Source organism: Diceros bicornis, chromosome 21, assembly GCF_020826845.1.
Source record: "Diceros bicornis minor isolate mBicDic1 chromosome 21, mDicBic1.mat.cur, whole genome shotgun sequence".
Taxonomy (NCBI): Eukaryota; Metazoa; Chordata; class Mammalia; order Perissodactyla; family Rhinocerotidae; genus Diceros; species Diceros bicornis.
In genome coordinates, this window is record NC_080760.1 from 21434023 (window position 1) to 21448942 (window position 14920).

The following is a 14920-nucleotide window of genomic DNA, read 5'->3' on the forward strand; positions in this document are numbered from 1 at the left end:
ATGAGCTATCAAGCCATGAGAAGATGTGGAGGACTATTACCAAGTGAAAGAGGGCAATCTGAAAAGGCTACCAACTATGTGATTCCAACTATATGACATCCTGGAAAAGGCAAAACTATGGGGACAGTAAAAAGGCCGTGGCTGTCAGGCGTTAGGAGGGAAGGAAGGATGAATAATAGGCTGAGCACATGAAATGATGTGTAGCAGAGTTGGTACTAAAATCTAGGTTGACTTCTAAGGCAGTTCAACTTTCTATTGCAGTTTTGCATCAATAAAACTATAGGACCTTCCAGGGCTGGAATCCCATTGCCACCTGTGCCTCAAGTTGGTGGCCAGACTCCCCGAATTAATAAAAGCGTTTTTTTTGGAACAGTTATCCAGGAAGTTACTCACTTTTCAAGTAAGGTCACTTGGGCAATTGACAGAGCAAATTGGCCCCGTTTAAGAATTCTTGGCTCCTGAAATCCGAAATGAAGTGGGTTCTTTTAAAGGAAGCTGCATTGAGAGGAGTCGCCAGAGCTTCAAAAAGTCCTTCTAGGCTGCACCCCTCCGGAGGGGACAACGAGATAGGGCCCAGCCCTGTGCTTCAAGCTCCATAACAGACGGCAAGGTGGAGGGGACTTCCCGGCCCCACAGCCGGACCCCGGCACCCAACACCGTTCACCCGGCCCCGCCCGGGTCAGCCCCGAGCCGGGGCGGGCGGGCGCGGCGCGGGCGGGGCGCGGGCAGAGGGCCAGGCCCGCCGCCGCCGCCGCCGCCGCCTCGAGCCCGGACCTGCCCGCCCGACCTGGCGGCGGAGTCTCGCGGGATCGCTCAGCTCTCGCTCCCCGTGCGGCTCCCGAGGCGGCCGGAGTCCCGGACACTCCCCGGAGCCGTCTCAGGTCGCTGGGGGCCGGTGGGCTGCACGGGGACGGGAGGGAGAGCTGCCTGTGACCACCGCCCGAGGTGAGGCTCTTCGGCCACGACTGGGCGGCCGGCGGGTCCCGGGGCGAGCGGGGGCCTGGAGGGGTGCGGGGCGGGCTGCGGGCGCGCGCTCGGGGCCGCAGGTGCGGGGATGGCGGCGGCGGGACGGTCCGCAGCGCCCAAAGTTTACGGAAGTTGGGGCCAGCTCCTGCATGGCGAGGCGGGTCCCCGCGGCGCCGAGCGGGCAGGGGCGCTGCTGCCGGGCTCTAGGCCTGGGGCAGGTGCCCGGCGCTGGAAACCTGGGCACCGGTGTGTGGAGGGGCGGGGGTGCGCTTATTCGTGACTCAGGGCCCACAGCCTCCCTCCCACAGGCACTCCGTCGTCCTCCCGGGACAGACGTGCTCGTTGTCCCTTTCAGAGAGATCACTGCTCCCCCCAGCCCATGAAAACTAGTTTCGCTCCTCCGCAGGAAGAATCCTAGAAGCTTCCCCCTAGTTGGCCTTTTGAAAAACAGAAAAGTATATCCCCAGTAGACCGCCACAAAAACGGGCTCTTTAGAGTCTTTAAAGAATGTAAGAACTCCTTAGGTCTTAAGGAATTTCCCTGGGACGCAGTTTTCCTGTGCGTAATAAGATATCCAACAGGGAACCTTAGAGTTTATGATTCTATTCATCCTTTTTAACTTATTCTCGATCCCCAGCATTACTTTTTTCTCCATCTCACTCAATCCAATGCCCTCTTTTTACCGTGTTCCATAGAGCACAGAGCTTCGATCATCAGTTCCCTAGAGATGAGACTTCCTCAGCAAATGATATATTCTGTGCCAAGGCAGGTGGAAAAGTATCTCGACAGGACGGAATTTTCCGTCGTTTTTCCAGCGTTAGTTACCTAGGGTGAAAATCGTAACTCCACTTGGATGTCCGCATTTGAGTTTATGACAGGTGTTACTGATACACCCTCTTGGTTGTTTTTACAGTAATTGACCCAGAACTCATATTCAGGAAGAGAACTTCCTTCAAAATTGTAAAATGATGAAATGAGGAATTTGAACATTTTGTCATTGGGTGGAAGTCTGAGAAAGAAAAATGCGATTAATCCAAGCCATGTGGTAAAATCAGGAATTTGAAGAAAATGGAAATGTTTCCATTCTTGTGGACATGTATTTTTCTGCCCCTCATAAGAGGGCACAGTCTTTTCACCTGTGAACCCATTACTGTTCCCAGATGTATGAAAATGGCCTACAACATGACATTTTTCCCGAATCTGATGGGTCACTATGACCAGAGTACTGCTGCTGTGGAAATGGAGGTGAGTAGTTCTTCATACCTTTACAGAAAAATAGTTGATGTTCTGTTCTGGAAAAAAGTATAAATGTGACTTTTTAATAAAAAACACAGTAAGGGATTGTTTGAGTTGTGTACAAGCCGTATTTTGGATAAATCCTTTTGAAAATTAAATCCCCCTACGAAGTTTTGTTTTGTGTACGTTTCTGGCCCTGTTTAATGGGTTTGCTTAAAATAGGGTTTGTTTTATATGAAGTATAGTTATGAATGATTTCGAAATATCTTGCACCTGGCAAATATTTTGCCTTACTGAATCAATTATGGTAGTTCCTCTAATAATGTGAATTCTGAATTTTTCTTAATTAACTGAACATATAATCTATATTGCCTTGACTAAAAGTGTCTGGACTACATATATTTTCATAAGTAATTGTAATGTTCACTTGGCACAGTTTTCTGAAGCAAATCAATTATTGGAAGATTTGGGGGCTGTAGATAGTGTTTTGCTACAAAGTGACTCTTTTAAAAGCATAACATTTAAGTATTGTTTGTAAGATACTTGTTAAAAGAAACCACATGTCAGAGGAGAAGCAGAGTGATGCTAAAGATTGCCTTAGGTGCCTCAGTGACTTGCCTCTGGTTTAGAGATATGCAGATTGCTGGGGAGGTGTGAGAAGAAAGTTACCTGTAGAGACAGGAACCTGCCCTCCTGTGCAGATCTCTTAGGTTGATAAGCCTCATGAAGGAAAGAAGACAAATGTTTTTGTGGTTTTTCTCTAGAAAAGCTGTCCCAGGATGGTAAAGGCTTTTTTCTCTCAGATTGTTCCTAAGAGATGAAACCCTATAATTTTAATATAGACACTACTTTAAAAACTGACTCAATTTGATTTTGCAGCTTCAAAAGTCTTCCACTGTTGTTTAGTTGAATAGTTGTCCAACTACCTTATTGTAGACTCATGTCTAAAATAGGAGGGTTTTTAAATACTAAGTAGATGTAGTTTAAAAGGATATTACAAATTATATTATTGTAATCTTGCAGTGGATTTTTTAAACCAGTGCAAGATGTTATTTTGAACACTGAGCAGATGATGCAGTGAGGCTTTCATTGATTAATCAGAACCATTTTGATGGTTTAATCTGATTAAAATAAAGTATGTCCTGAGAATGCCTTCAAGGAATAATTATATCATTCATTCACGTTTTCCCTGATATATGTTTCTCTAGTATATGTTTTATAACTCATATCTTGCAGAGTTCTTAAAAATGTTTTTTTTTTTAATCTGGTTTCCTTTCTGTATAGTAGGTACATACATTTTAAGTTTGAATGCTAACATGACCTTATAAATTCAGATCATTTAGAGTTCATTATCATAGAGTTCCATTATAAAGACAGGGGAGGGATGCATCCCTGCTATTCAATCCTATAATTGTAAGATGATGAGAACCAGTTTTTGTTCCACACGTCTTTTTAAAACCAATTGTTTCTGACAAAAGAAAAAAAGTTATTTTTTAATTACCTTGCTTTTTTTCCCAGGTAATTTTGTGTCGACATTATCAAGAAGGCCTTTTTGTTCTTACGTCCTTTATTTGATTGCTAACATTACCAATCTCTTCATTATATAATCTTCCTTATACACTGAACTTTCTCATAGCCTTTACTGTTAAGTTTTCTTCTATAAATCATACTTTAGTAGGTTTAAGGATATAAAAGAAGAGAGCCATCAAATAGTCATTTAATACCAGCATTAACCTAAGTCTACAAAAGAAGAAAGGGAAATGGAGAGGTGAAATAATACCAACCTGAGTCAGACTTTAAATCCCTATATATGATCTTTTGGTCTATGGTATTTTGCTTTTCCTATTGCCCCATCTTTATTTGTCCTTAGCCAGTGACATGTCCAAAATCCTATAATTTGAGAGTTGTAAGTGACCCTAAATATCATGCAGAACTTCTTAACCTCTTTTATGCCATTGACCCCTTCTCAGAATAAGAGAATGTTTTAAAGTTTAAATAAATAAAATGATTAGGATTACGAAGGAAACCAATTATATAGAAATAAACTTCTATTTATAGCCTAGCTTAAGAACCCTGAACCCTTCATTTTACAGGTGAAGAAACTAAAGCCCAGAGAAGTTATGATTTATCCAGGGCCTGAGCACTGTAATCTGATACAGTCTTCTCTGTCAACATGGACCATAATGTCATCTTTAACTGTTTTTTTGTTGTTGTTTTTACCCTTGACCTTAATGGATAAAAAAGAAAATATATTCTAAGATTCAGAATGTGGTGTGTTGATTTAAGTCCTTGCTGCTGCTTTGCAAACGTCATTTCGATAAAAATTAAACTGGGAGATTATTTTTTGACCTCCATCCAGCTGTATAGGTATATAATATATAATATCCCTCTGTTCTCTTTCTCCCTCTCATCTGTGCCTTGAATACAAATTCACATCAGAATTTTTAGATCAACAATAAAATCTTTAGCCTTCAGTCTCTCCCCTCTGGTGATTTTATTAAAATGCAAATCCACTCAGTCCACTTTGGGGTTAAAATTCTTCACCATTTCCCTAAAGCTGGAAGAATAAAGTGTGGCACCCAGGGTTCTTCATGTGGGACCCTGCCTTCCTGTCCAGCTTCCCATTTCATCCCTTCCCACGTTACACACTCTGCTTCAGCCAAACCGACCTGTTTGTAGAACGCAAACCCATATTACTCTCTCTCCCCTCTGTACCTGTGCACATGGTTGTATCCACTGCCTCCTGAACTCTCCACCTACCTTTCTTCATCTGCTCAGTTTCTTCAGGTCTCAATTAAAACAGTAACTCGCTGCTTAGTGAAGCCTTCTTTCAGCTTTCTCCTAAGCATGTTTAATCAGCTCACTCTCTCCACTCTGATAGTACTTAATATATACGACTGTTCTTATACTGATCATGCTGTATTGCAGCATGGCTGCATGGCTCTCTCACCAGATTGCAACTTGTTGAGTAGAGATGGTGTTTATTCGTTTCTATCCCTAATGCCTGGTATAGTGCCTCTGAGCATGGTAGATGCTCACTGGAGGCTAAATGAAGAAAAAATTTCCTGTCCTAATAAATCAGCAAATAGAATTTTCCCTCCAAATCTTTACCTTCCACCTCTATCTTCTTTGGTATTTAAGTGCAGGACAGTATAATATTTTTAAGTGGTTTACATATAATCCACTTTTGTTCTGCCTGAGCCTAGTTCTAATAAAATATATCAGTTGATATCCTCTATGTTCTTTCCCATATTAGCTTGACACGTTTGTTAGAATTTATTTAAAGAATTTGATTTTTAACCATTGATATTTATTTATATGGAGTGAAGGAATTCATCTTCCGTTTGGACCATTTTATTATAAACTATATGTGTCAGATTTTTTCCAACTATTGTACTTTAGTCCTTGAGTTTATAGTCCAGTCAAGTACTAACTTATAACGGCATATAGCTTGGCTTTTACTCTAAAAAAGTGTTTTATCGCTTTTCTAGGTTGGGTTTTATACCTCCAATCCAACCTCCTTTGTTTCCTGCTGGTCCCTATTGAATCTCCAGTGTTCACTATGAATCAATGTTAGGATAAGGGGCTGAAGAATTATCTGATGATTGTAGCGACCAATTGTGCTTTCTTAGCTACCACTAATTCCATATAAGTCAAGAGCTCTCAGTCCTCTTTTATGCCTTAGTTTTCATTTTGTGTGATGGCTATCCTGTCTTATAGAATTTATAGCATTTGTGGTTATTGCTGATCTGTGATTATATGAGATGGTTTATAGCAGTGGTTCTCAAAGTTTAGTTCGTAGACCAGCAATTTGTGAGCTTGTTAGAAATGCACGTTCGTGGACCCCATCCCAACCTACTGAATCATGATCTGTGAAGATAGAGCCCAGGAAATTGTGTTTTAACAAACTGTCCAGGTTTTTCTTGTGAATGTTAAAGTTTGAGACCTACTGGTTTAGAGCAGGGAAGGCAAAACTTTTTCTGTAAAGGGCCAAATAAATATTTTTGGTTTTGCAAACCATACAGTCTCTGTCACAGCTATTCAACTCTGCTATTGTAGCAAAAAAAGCAGCCATAGACGATACATAAACAAATGAATGTGGATGTGTTTCGATAAAAATTTATTTACAAAAACAGGCAGTGGGCCATTTTTGGCCCACAGGCTGTAGTTTGCTGAACCCTGGTTTACAGTACTTGAAAGTATTCTTAAGGATTACACATGTATAGCATGTAACAAATAAACATTGTGCATTCTTATTTTTATTTTTTAATTGAAGTATAGTTGACATACAATATTGTATTAGTTCATTCTTTTTAATATGTTACCTGAGTTATATGTTATTTATATTTTATGATTTATATGAGTTGTATTTATTTTCCACATAAATTTTTTAAGTCACATTTATCACAAACAAAAAGGATTGGACCTGGATATCCTGGTTCTTTCGTTTTATTTCAGAGAGTGCTTGAAACAAGGGATTCAGTTTTTTTCTTATTTTATTATCTGAAGCTGAAGTCATTTGTGTTACTAAGAGTTAATTTACAATTCTGAGTAGCAACTTGGCTTTGTAATGAAAAGGATGTTGTACAGTCTAACTCTCCCAAGTGGAAAACAAATGGCTGCTGGTTTTCCATTGTGTTCCTTTTTGTTTCATATCTAGAGCATTGTTTCTCAAATTGTGAGATTGATGTCCCTTGAGAGACTGATTTCATCCAGAAAGAGCTGAGACTGATCTAGGGAAAATGGAAACAGGAATATTGTATTTTTCTTTTTGAATTGCCTTCATTGAGGTCTAGACAAAAGCAAAGTCATGTATTGTGTTTGGAATAGCATGTGGTCGTTCCACTTGTGAACAGTCTAAAAGGAAGTGAGCCAAAAAAAACCATTTCCTTTTCACCTGTTAATATGCACTACTAAAATGTCTATTCAATTGAAAATCTAAAGGGATGGAGAAAAACTGTATAAACAAACTTTTAAGAAAGGATGTATTTCTATTGGGCAGTGATTTAAACATTTTCATTTTTCTACTTTTAGAAGAGTCTAGTGGACCCCTTCCTTTCCTTCTTATTCTCTACTGTTACACCCCATACACAAGGAAAGAAATGTGTAGTGTGACTAACCTCTTTATTTTTCAGGGAAGACTTTCTGAAGGTAGCTGTAACTATTCTGAAAGTAAGCTAATGAGTCATTTAAAATGAAATAGATATTGAAGAGTGTTCCAAGTCACTTGTGTGTATTATGGCTACTGTTGTGTTTTAAATGTAGAAACCACAAGCTTACCTTCCTTTGTCATGTTGTGTTGCAGTAGTAGAGAAAGTACCTTCTCTGCTTCTGAGTCTACAAAATCAGGGTTAGACCTGTATGTGAACAGAGGACAATATTTCTCCTGGGAGGCTCTGCTGATAGGCACAAGATTCATACAGGGCCATTCGTTGATATTCCATTGTCTAGGATATTATTAGTTATGCCTTCAGGAGAGCCTGTTCACAAAGGGACGTGGTTCTTTCAGACCATGTGAAGACTGTTGTGTTGTGATTATTTCCTTTCCTTGAGAATGTGGCATGTAGATAGTGAAGCCTTATTACCCTAGTTTGTACATTTGTCACATATTCATTCATTAACATTTCTAGAATGTGCACCTGGCTATGTAGCTTCCCCACAATTATAGTTTTTCAAGTTAGAAGTTTTAAATTAAAAATGAATAGACTCTTCATTGGACAGATTATTTTTAATGCCAACCAGTTACTATGTATATTTGTCTAATTTCCAAAGGAAAGCTCTTTTGGAGAAATCATTTGAAGTTTGTAATGCTATCTGTTAAGAAATATTTCAAAAATAACAAGTTTTCCATTATGGAAATAATGCACATTCCTGCTTTTTATTCTTCTCTTGTACTCCAGACTCCGCTTTGCATTTTTTAAAGAAGCTGACTTGCCTGAGATTGGTCACATTCATGAAAATAGGTGGCAGACTGTGCGCCACTTTATTATACTGTAGTTCATTAACATCCTCAGAGAATTTACTCAAGACCCTTGTAACCACTTTGACAGTATTTGCTCTGTGAGGTGTACACATTTAGGACCGCCTTAGATCTTTAGTGATTCGGTTGTCTAGCTAAGGTCCATCACTTTTTTTTTCCAATCACTTTTTAGACTTCTTTACTTTCTTTCAATTTTCATTACCATCACCAGAAGTTGGCTTTCTTTTTGGTGCCGTTTAAAGTTAGAGATGAAGCTTTTATCACTTCTTGAGAGTTACTGCATATGCCACGATGAGTAGAAAGCGTAAATCATGAGCTGAGAATTAGATGCTAAGAAGTCACTTGGCCTTGTCCACTGGTGAAGTGGCTTACTTCTCTGTACCAGTGGGATTCTGATTCATGCTTCAGAAAAATGACAAATGTTTAAATATCCTGTGTCTTTAGTACTGAGAGAGGCAAGGCACAGCCAAGATACTGCCACAAGATCACTCTGCTTAGGCTTAGCTTTACATATTTTTTAAAAAATCAAAATATCTTTCTTCTTTTGATTCTTCTCTGTTAGAATTCTAACCTAGACTGTCTCTTTAGGATCTTACAGTGCCACCAACCCCAGGCCCGTATTAGATTCCTTCCATTATCATGTCATTATAGCATGGGGAGCTAGCTGGTGTGTTTCAAGGAAAAGGTGGTAGTATGGCAGAAGTAGGCATTCTGAGAGTGTGAGCAATATGCTTATGCCTCTTTCCCCTGTCTTTAAGATCTGCTCAGGCCACTTGAAGATGGAATGCTTTTGGGTACACCTGAGTCGTGAGTAAGTGAATTATACATAACACCCAGTTCAGGAGAGCTATCTTGGGTTGATTATCTCTAGATGTCCCATAGTTGTGTCCAGTCTCTAGCAGGAACTATTAGCAAAACCAAGGTGGGAAGTCCGTTTTATTTATGTGGGGTTGATCTCCTCATTGCCACATATCTATGGCCTCGTCAGCTTTAATGTCCTAAATATGATGGGCCAGTGTGATGTCCTGTAAAATAGTGATATGGTTAGAGTCTCTGATAATGAAATTGAGGCACAGAGCCGAAAAGCTGATGTTACTCTAAGGTAGTGCTTCTCAAACTTTGGTGTGCATCATAATCATCTGAAGGCTTGTTAAAACACAGATCACTGACTCCACCTCCGGAATTCCTGAATCAGTAGGTCTGAGGTGGGATGGAGAATTTACATTTCTAACAAGTTCCCAGGGGATCCTGTTGTTGCTGATTCAGGAACCACTCTTTGAGAACCACTGCTCTAAGGCAAGTTGGTGAAGATGTGTTGCTGTCCTTGCTGAGGGAAAGTAAATTGCTTTTGGAGAAATTAGAGCTGCATATGAGGTACCAAGGCTATACTGATCACAAGACTGTAAAGAGACCACATCTGGAAAAGCACCTTAGCCGTTTGGTTAAGAGTGCTTAAGACAATCTATTAATAACATATCTAGTTGTACTGGAGAGTTAAAATGGACAGGTGCTAAGAAGTACTACCTCTGAATATCTTTTTGATGGTGTCACTAATCTCTGAAAGCCCCCTGGTCTGCAGTATTACTTTTGATTTTTCTATCATGGCAGAGGGAGACCTCTAATCGTTTTCGTTTGGTTCCTTCTACCATAATAATGTTTATCCAGGAAGCCAGTATGGTGATTATGCTATTGCTAAATACAGCTGTTTAAAGTATACAAGCATGGCTTGGGAAATTACAGTGGGTTGGGTTTGGGGTCCCACTGAGCCCCTGTCAAAAGCCTATTTATCATCTGACCTCCAAAAGCCCGGTTTCTGAGGCTAGCACATTGAATCTAGAATCAGTGCACCCATATCAGTATATCTTAGCCCCATCTAAAATTGTCTTCTTTCCTCCTTAATCCAGTACCCTCAGAAACGAATATAAATGAACAGTGTCTTACAAGTAATGTATAATCCATTTTTTCAGATTTTATTTTTGACTTGACCCTCCCGGAGCATCCTGGGGTAGAATTCTACTTATAGGTTGAGACATTGAAGAGTGGTGGGGATGGTGTATGAGGCTATTTATTTTCTTCTTACAAAGTAAATCTCTCAGATGAGGAGTGTCTGCTTCAACAGACAAGGGATGAGGGTCTACTTTGAGGACTTTGGGTTCAGAGCACTATGTGAGTACTCTGAACCTTATCATGTATCCCCACTTCAGATCTCAGGGTCCCACTGCTTCCTTATCACAATATCACTATATCTCTTATGTGAAAGTGAAGTAAATATAACTGATATAATTTGGCAACCTGCAGGATCAAACTGTGCATTTGGTTTTCAACTTCTTAAGCCTAAAGTCCTTTTAATCCTGTGTTCCACTCCACACGTCGACCCAAGAATTCAGGGATGCCAGTTTGTCACTCTCTTCCTAAGCCAGACAGTGCCACTAGAAGCACTTACTTCAGCCCATAATCCTTGAATACTTTATGCTCTTCATACTGTTTTCTGCTTCTCTGGCAGCAGCCACTCAGCCTTGCCTTCACTGGGTACATCATTCTAAGACGTTCTTGGAATCTAAGTGATTATAAAGATAATGCAATTAGCTGTTTTTCTATTGTATGCCATGGGGCTGCCAGGTTTCTGTCTCTGCTGACAAAATGTTCTCTGCTTTTGGCCCCAGTTAGGCCAGAAAAGCAGTTCTAGAATTCCTCTCATTCACTGAGGTCACTTACAAACCATTCTTTATATAATTGGTGTTCCAGTTGGTCTTCTTGGTTTCAAACAATAAAAATAAACTTTGACTAACTGAAGCAGAAAATGGATGGATATTCGACAGCTCGTCGAATCAATGGGGAGGCTGGAGAACCAGGTTCAGGATTTGGGAGGAACAAAGGGAACCAGGACACAGCTAAGATCATGCTACAGGATCAGTCTGTCACTGATGCCAATGGCATTGGACTCTTCTTGAACCATTGTCCCTGGACACTTATTTTGGCACTGTGGGCATTATTGATCTCACTGCAGTTGCCTCAAATAATCTAACTATATCTATTCTTTTGTACAACCCTCTCCCCAAGAATTACAATACCTACAGCATCCAAATGGCGAAGCTTAGATTGTGTTCCTGTGTTTTTGTTCTCAGGTTGCATCCCTGCATCCCTTCTTAAGCTTCTGTAGCATCCCACCTACTTTGGGATTCCCCAAAATAAGACTGCTGGGCAGAGAGAAATGATAAATGGTTACTCCAGAGCTCAGTGCAAGACAGAATTACCTACCAAGGAGAAAATTTCATTGTTGTTCCTATAGTTGTTTTGAAATTTATGTTCAGCTCTGATACTTAAGTCTTTGTTACCCTCTTCATAAACTTTTTGAGCCATAAAGTGTCCTTAGAGATCATCCAGTAGTTCATCACTCTCATTTTACTGATGAATGCTCTGAGACACAAAGAAAATTACCTGCCAAAGATGGCACCAGCAGTTAATGGCAGAGCTAGAACCAGAATTACACTGCTGGCATTATTTCCAGCAAAGGGATAATATAAAATACTCCATGTATTTTGGTTCTTGTTGTCTATTTATCATAGTTTGGCTTTGGCTATTTTTCAGAATGGAAATATGAGTTGCCTTCTTAATTACTCTCTTTTTCTTCATCCTTGCTAATACTAACTGCCACACAATTTCTGCCAGGGACTTAAAGAACCTACTTTTTATTTCTCTGAGCGTTAAAACTGTAATCAACAGGACTATTTTAGTTATTATTGGATGCTAGAATCTCAAAGCATTATTGATATTTTATATTGTGGTTAGTTATTGGATGAGTTTCTGTGCCGCCTTTGAGAATGAAATTTAAAAGGAGAAATTCATGAGCAAGAACCATGAAGGCACTTAGGTTACTGAGAGAGTTGAAGGTGTGTCACGAAGAGGGAAGAGAGGGAATAGACTGTAGAGACTAGGAAGTTTGAATCCGTTCAGGTCACAGGTTTACATAGCACTCACTGTGCTAAATACTAGTTTAATAATATGGTGGAATTCCAAGTATAAGATTAAGGACATGAGAAATGTCACAGTGAGTCAAGTTAGTAGACTTTCCATCTCAAGGTTTGGTTTCTGAGAGTAATACCCAAGATATTTTGTGGGAGAACATAAAGGATTCCTACCAAGATTTTTACTTCAAAGGATTAGGGAAATATGCTCATTCTGTTTATGTTTTCAACCAATTGGGATGAGTTCAGTAACAAGCTGACTACCCATTATTTAAAGTGCTATTATTTGTTCTAAAATTTTTTGTTCCAGAATTACCTGCTTAAGGAGGTACATGTATCATCTGGAATGTGATAAACATAGTTTGACATTTTATAGTCTTTATGTGTCCTGTGAACATTTATTTTCTCAAACTAAGGAGTTTTGTTTCATGTAGAAGATTCCCGATCCTCCTTTGGTATCTTTTTCTCCTTTATCTTTATTGGCATCTTGCTCTTGTGTTTTGGGAAAGGTGATTTTCAGGGAGATTTGGGTGGCAGCATAGTGTCAGGATTAAAGAGGGCATACTCTGGAGTCATCTGGACCCAGGTTCATATCCTGATTGCCACTTACTACTTACGTGACTCTATAAAAGGTGCTTTTAGAGCCTCAGTTTCCTCGTCTGCAAGGTGGAGTTAAGAACATCTCTCTCATAGGATGGTTGTAAAAAGAATTGGTATAAGAAAAAACACAGTGCCTAGTTTATGTAAGTGCTGAATAAATCAAAGCTCTGATTTATTATCAGTAGCCATTGGATTGGTAAAAGTATCATTAGATTAGGAATAAAGGCATTTAAATTCTAATTCAGACTAGATTTGGAGATTTCAATAACAATTTCAGTAAGAAATTGGGTTCTGTTTTCTTGCTTGTTGTCTGAGAGTTTGGATTAGGCCGGTGGTTTTCAAACTGTGATCTCTGGAGGTGCTTTGAGGTCACTGGTAGGGACAGGGAACAGTGAGAGATATCTCAGAGGGAGGGCTTCCTTTTCAGCCAGAGCAGCTATGCTTTTATTTATTTAATATATCGAGCTTCTTTGTAACCTCTTATTTAAAGAAAGTGTTCCTTGTCAAAATACACACACACACACACACACACACACACACACACACTCTGAACTTTGAAAATAATAGACTTAAGAGTCCTCTCACGTCCCTTCCAAGTCTAAAATTCTTTAAGTCTGTCAGTCTGCAACAGAACTTAAAAGTTGGTGGCCCGTACTGGATCTGACCTGAAGACGTGTTTTGTTTGTCCTGCACGGTATTTTAAAAGTTTAAAGTGCCAAAATTTAAAATTTGGGAGATTTCCCGTAAAAATCCAGATTCTGTTTTCTTGTGAAAAATTCATATATCTGACAATTTTGTGCCCAAATTCCCAAATAAAAGTCTGCTGGAGTTGAGTAGCAGCTGCTACCCAGCTACTCTCTCTATAGTCTTATACCCCTTTACTTAACCTAGACTCTGAAGGTATTTGAGTTTTCAGCATCTGATTCATCCTCTGCAGACTGCATAAATAGCAACATTATTGGGTTGACCCATGTTGGTACTCTAGAAGAATTAAACAAGGGATGTAACTTGCCATGTTTGCTGTGTAAGAAAATTGTTTTAATATAGTAAAAATAAGTGTTCCTTTCATTTTGCCTGGATTATAAATCCAGTTGTTTTGTGCTGACCATCAATTTGGCATAGCTGTTGCAGAATGTCTTCTGAGTTAAAAGAATTAAACACTGTGTTTTAATTCTTTCCACCATAGGATCTGATTACTAGAAACTCAGAAATTTTAGGAGCTAGGCTTATTTGAGACAGTAAACAAAGAAGTAAATGCTACCAGTTGCCTATGCCTCCCCTTCTTCCACCTCAGTCCCAGAGGAGGATACTCACGCAGTCTAGGCATTCTCCTCCTTGGGAGAGAGAAAATTGAGAACAGTACTCTGCCGTTTGCTCGCCAACAAGCTCCTGTTAGATGGCAAAGCGTCAGGTCTCAGCATCATTCAATTAAGGGAGATACAGTATACCAACTCTGGTGGCCCTGTCTTTGCTCAGTCACTTTGCCCCATCAGGACAGGGTGAACTCTCCACCAGTCTGATGTCCTCCAAGGCTATTGTCCTCTAATTGTTAGGTATGGGTTCTGTATGTGCCCTTTAAATCAGACTTGTTAATTTTAGTTTGTGATCACATCTCATATTTACTTATTAATATTTTTGTCTGCTTGGCTTTTCATTTACTAAGAAATATACATTGAAATTTCTCATTATGATCATGGAATTGTTCATTTCTCCTTGTAGTTTTGTTGCTTTTTACTTTATATATTTTATGCTGTTTTATGTTATACAGTGTTCAGCAATGTATTTTAAAGTAAATTTGTTGCAGTTTATCCAGAATCTGAATGTTTTGTGGCAGGAGATATTTAGTTGGTCATACTGATAAAACTAGAAGTCCTCATTCCTTCTTTTTATCTTTCAGACATTTCTCAAAGTTTATAGTTCACTGATGAGACCTTTCCCTGTTTTTTTGTGTAGCTATAGATTTTGTTTTTTTATTTTTAAACTTTTTTTCTCATTTCAATGGCATTCAGAGAGGAAGGAGATGTTAATATATAAGTTCAGTGCATTCCCCTTGAATCAGAATTTTCATCTTCTCTTACTCTACATGTTCTCTTTAGGTAATTTTATTCAGTTATTTCAATTACCATTTCTATAATGATGACTTCCAAATCTATACCTTTAACATAAAGTCTTT

The 14920-nt window shown here is 39.4% G+C and overlaps 1 protein-coding gene across 2 annotated transcripts in view; it reads left to right on the plus strand.

Annotated features, from left to right (window-relative positions):
• The first annotated feature begins 802 nt into the window (after window positions 1-802).
• FZD6 (frizzled class receptor 6) overlaps window positions 803-14920 on the plus strand; it is a 30058-nt gene continuing 15940 nt past the window's right edge. The window contains exons 1-2 of one of the 2 annotated variants that reach the window (XM_058564756.1): window positions 803-945; window positions 1880-2211. In XM_058564756.1, the coding sequence (XP_058420739.1) occupies window positions 2035-2211 (177 nt within the window). In that variant the 5' untranslated portion in view covers window positions 803-945; window positions 1880-2034. The remainder of the gene's footprint in view (window positions 946-1879; window positions 2212-14920) is intronic. The other variant, XM_058564757.1, reaches the window with a different exon arrangement.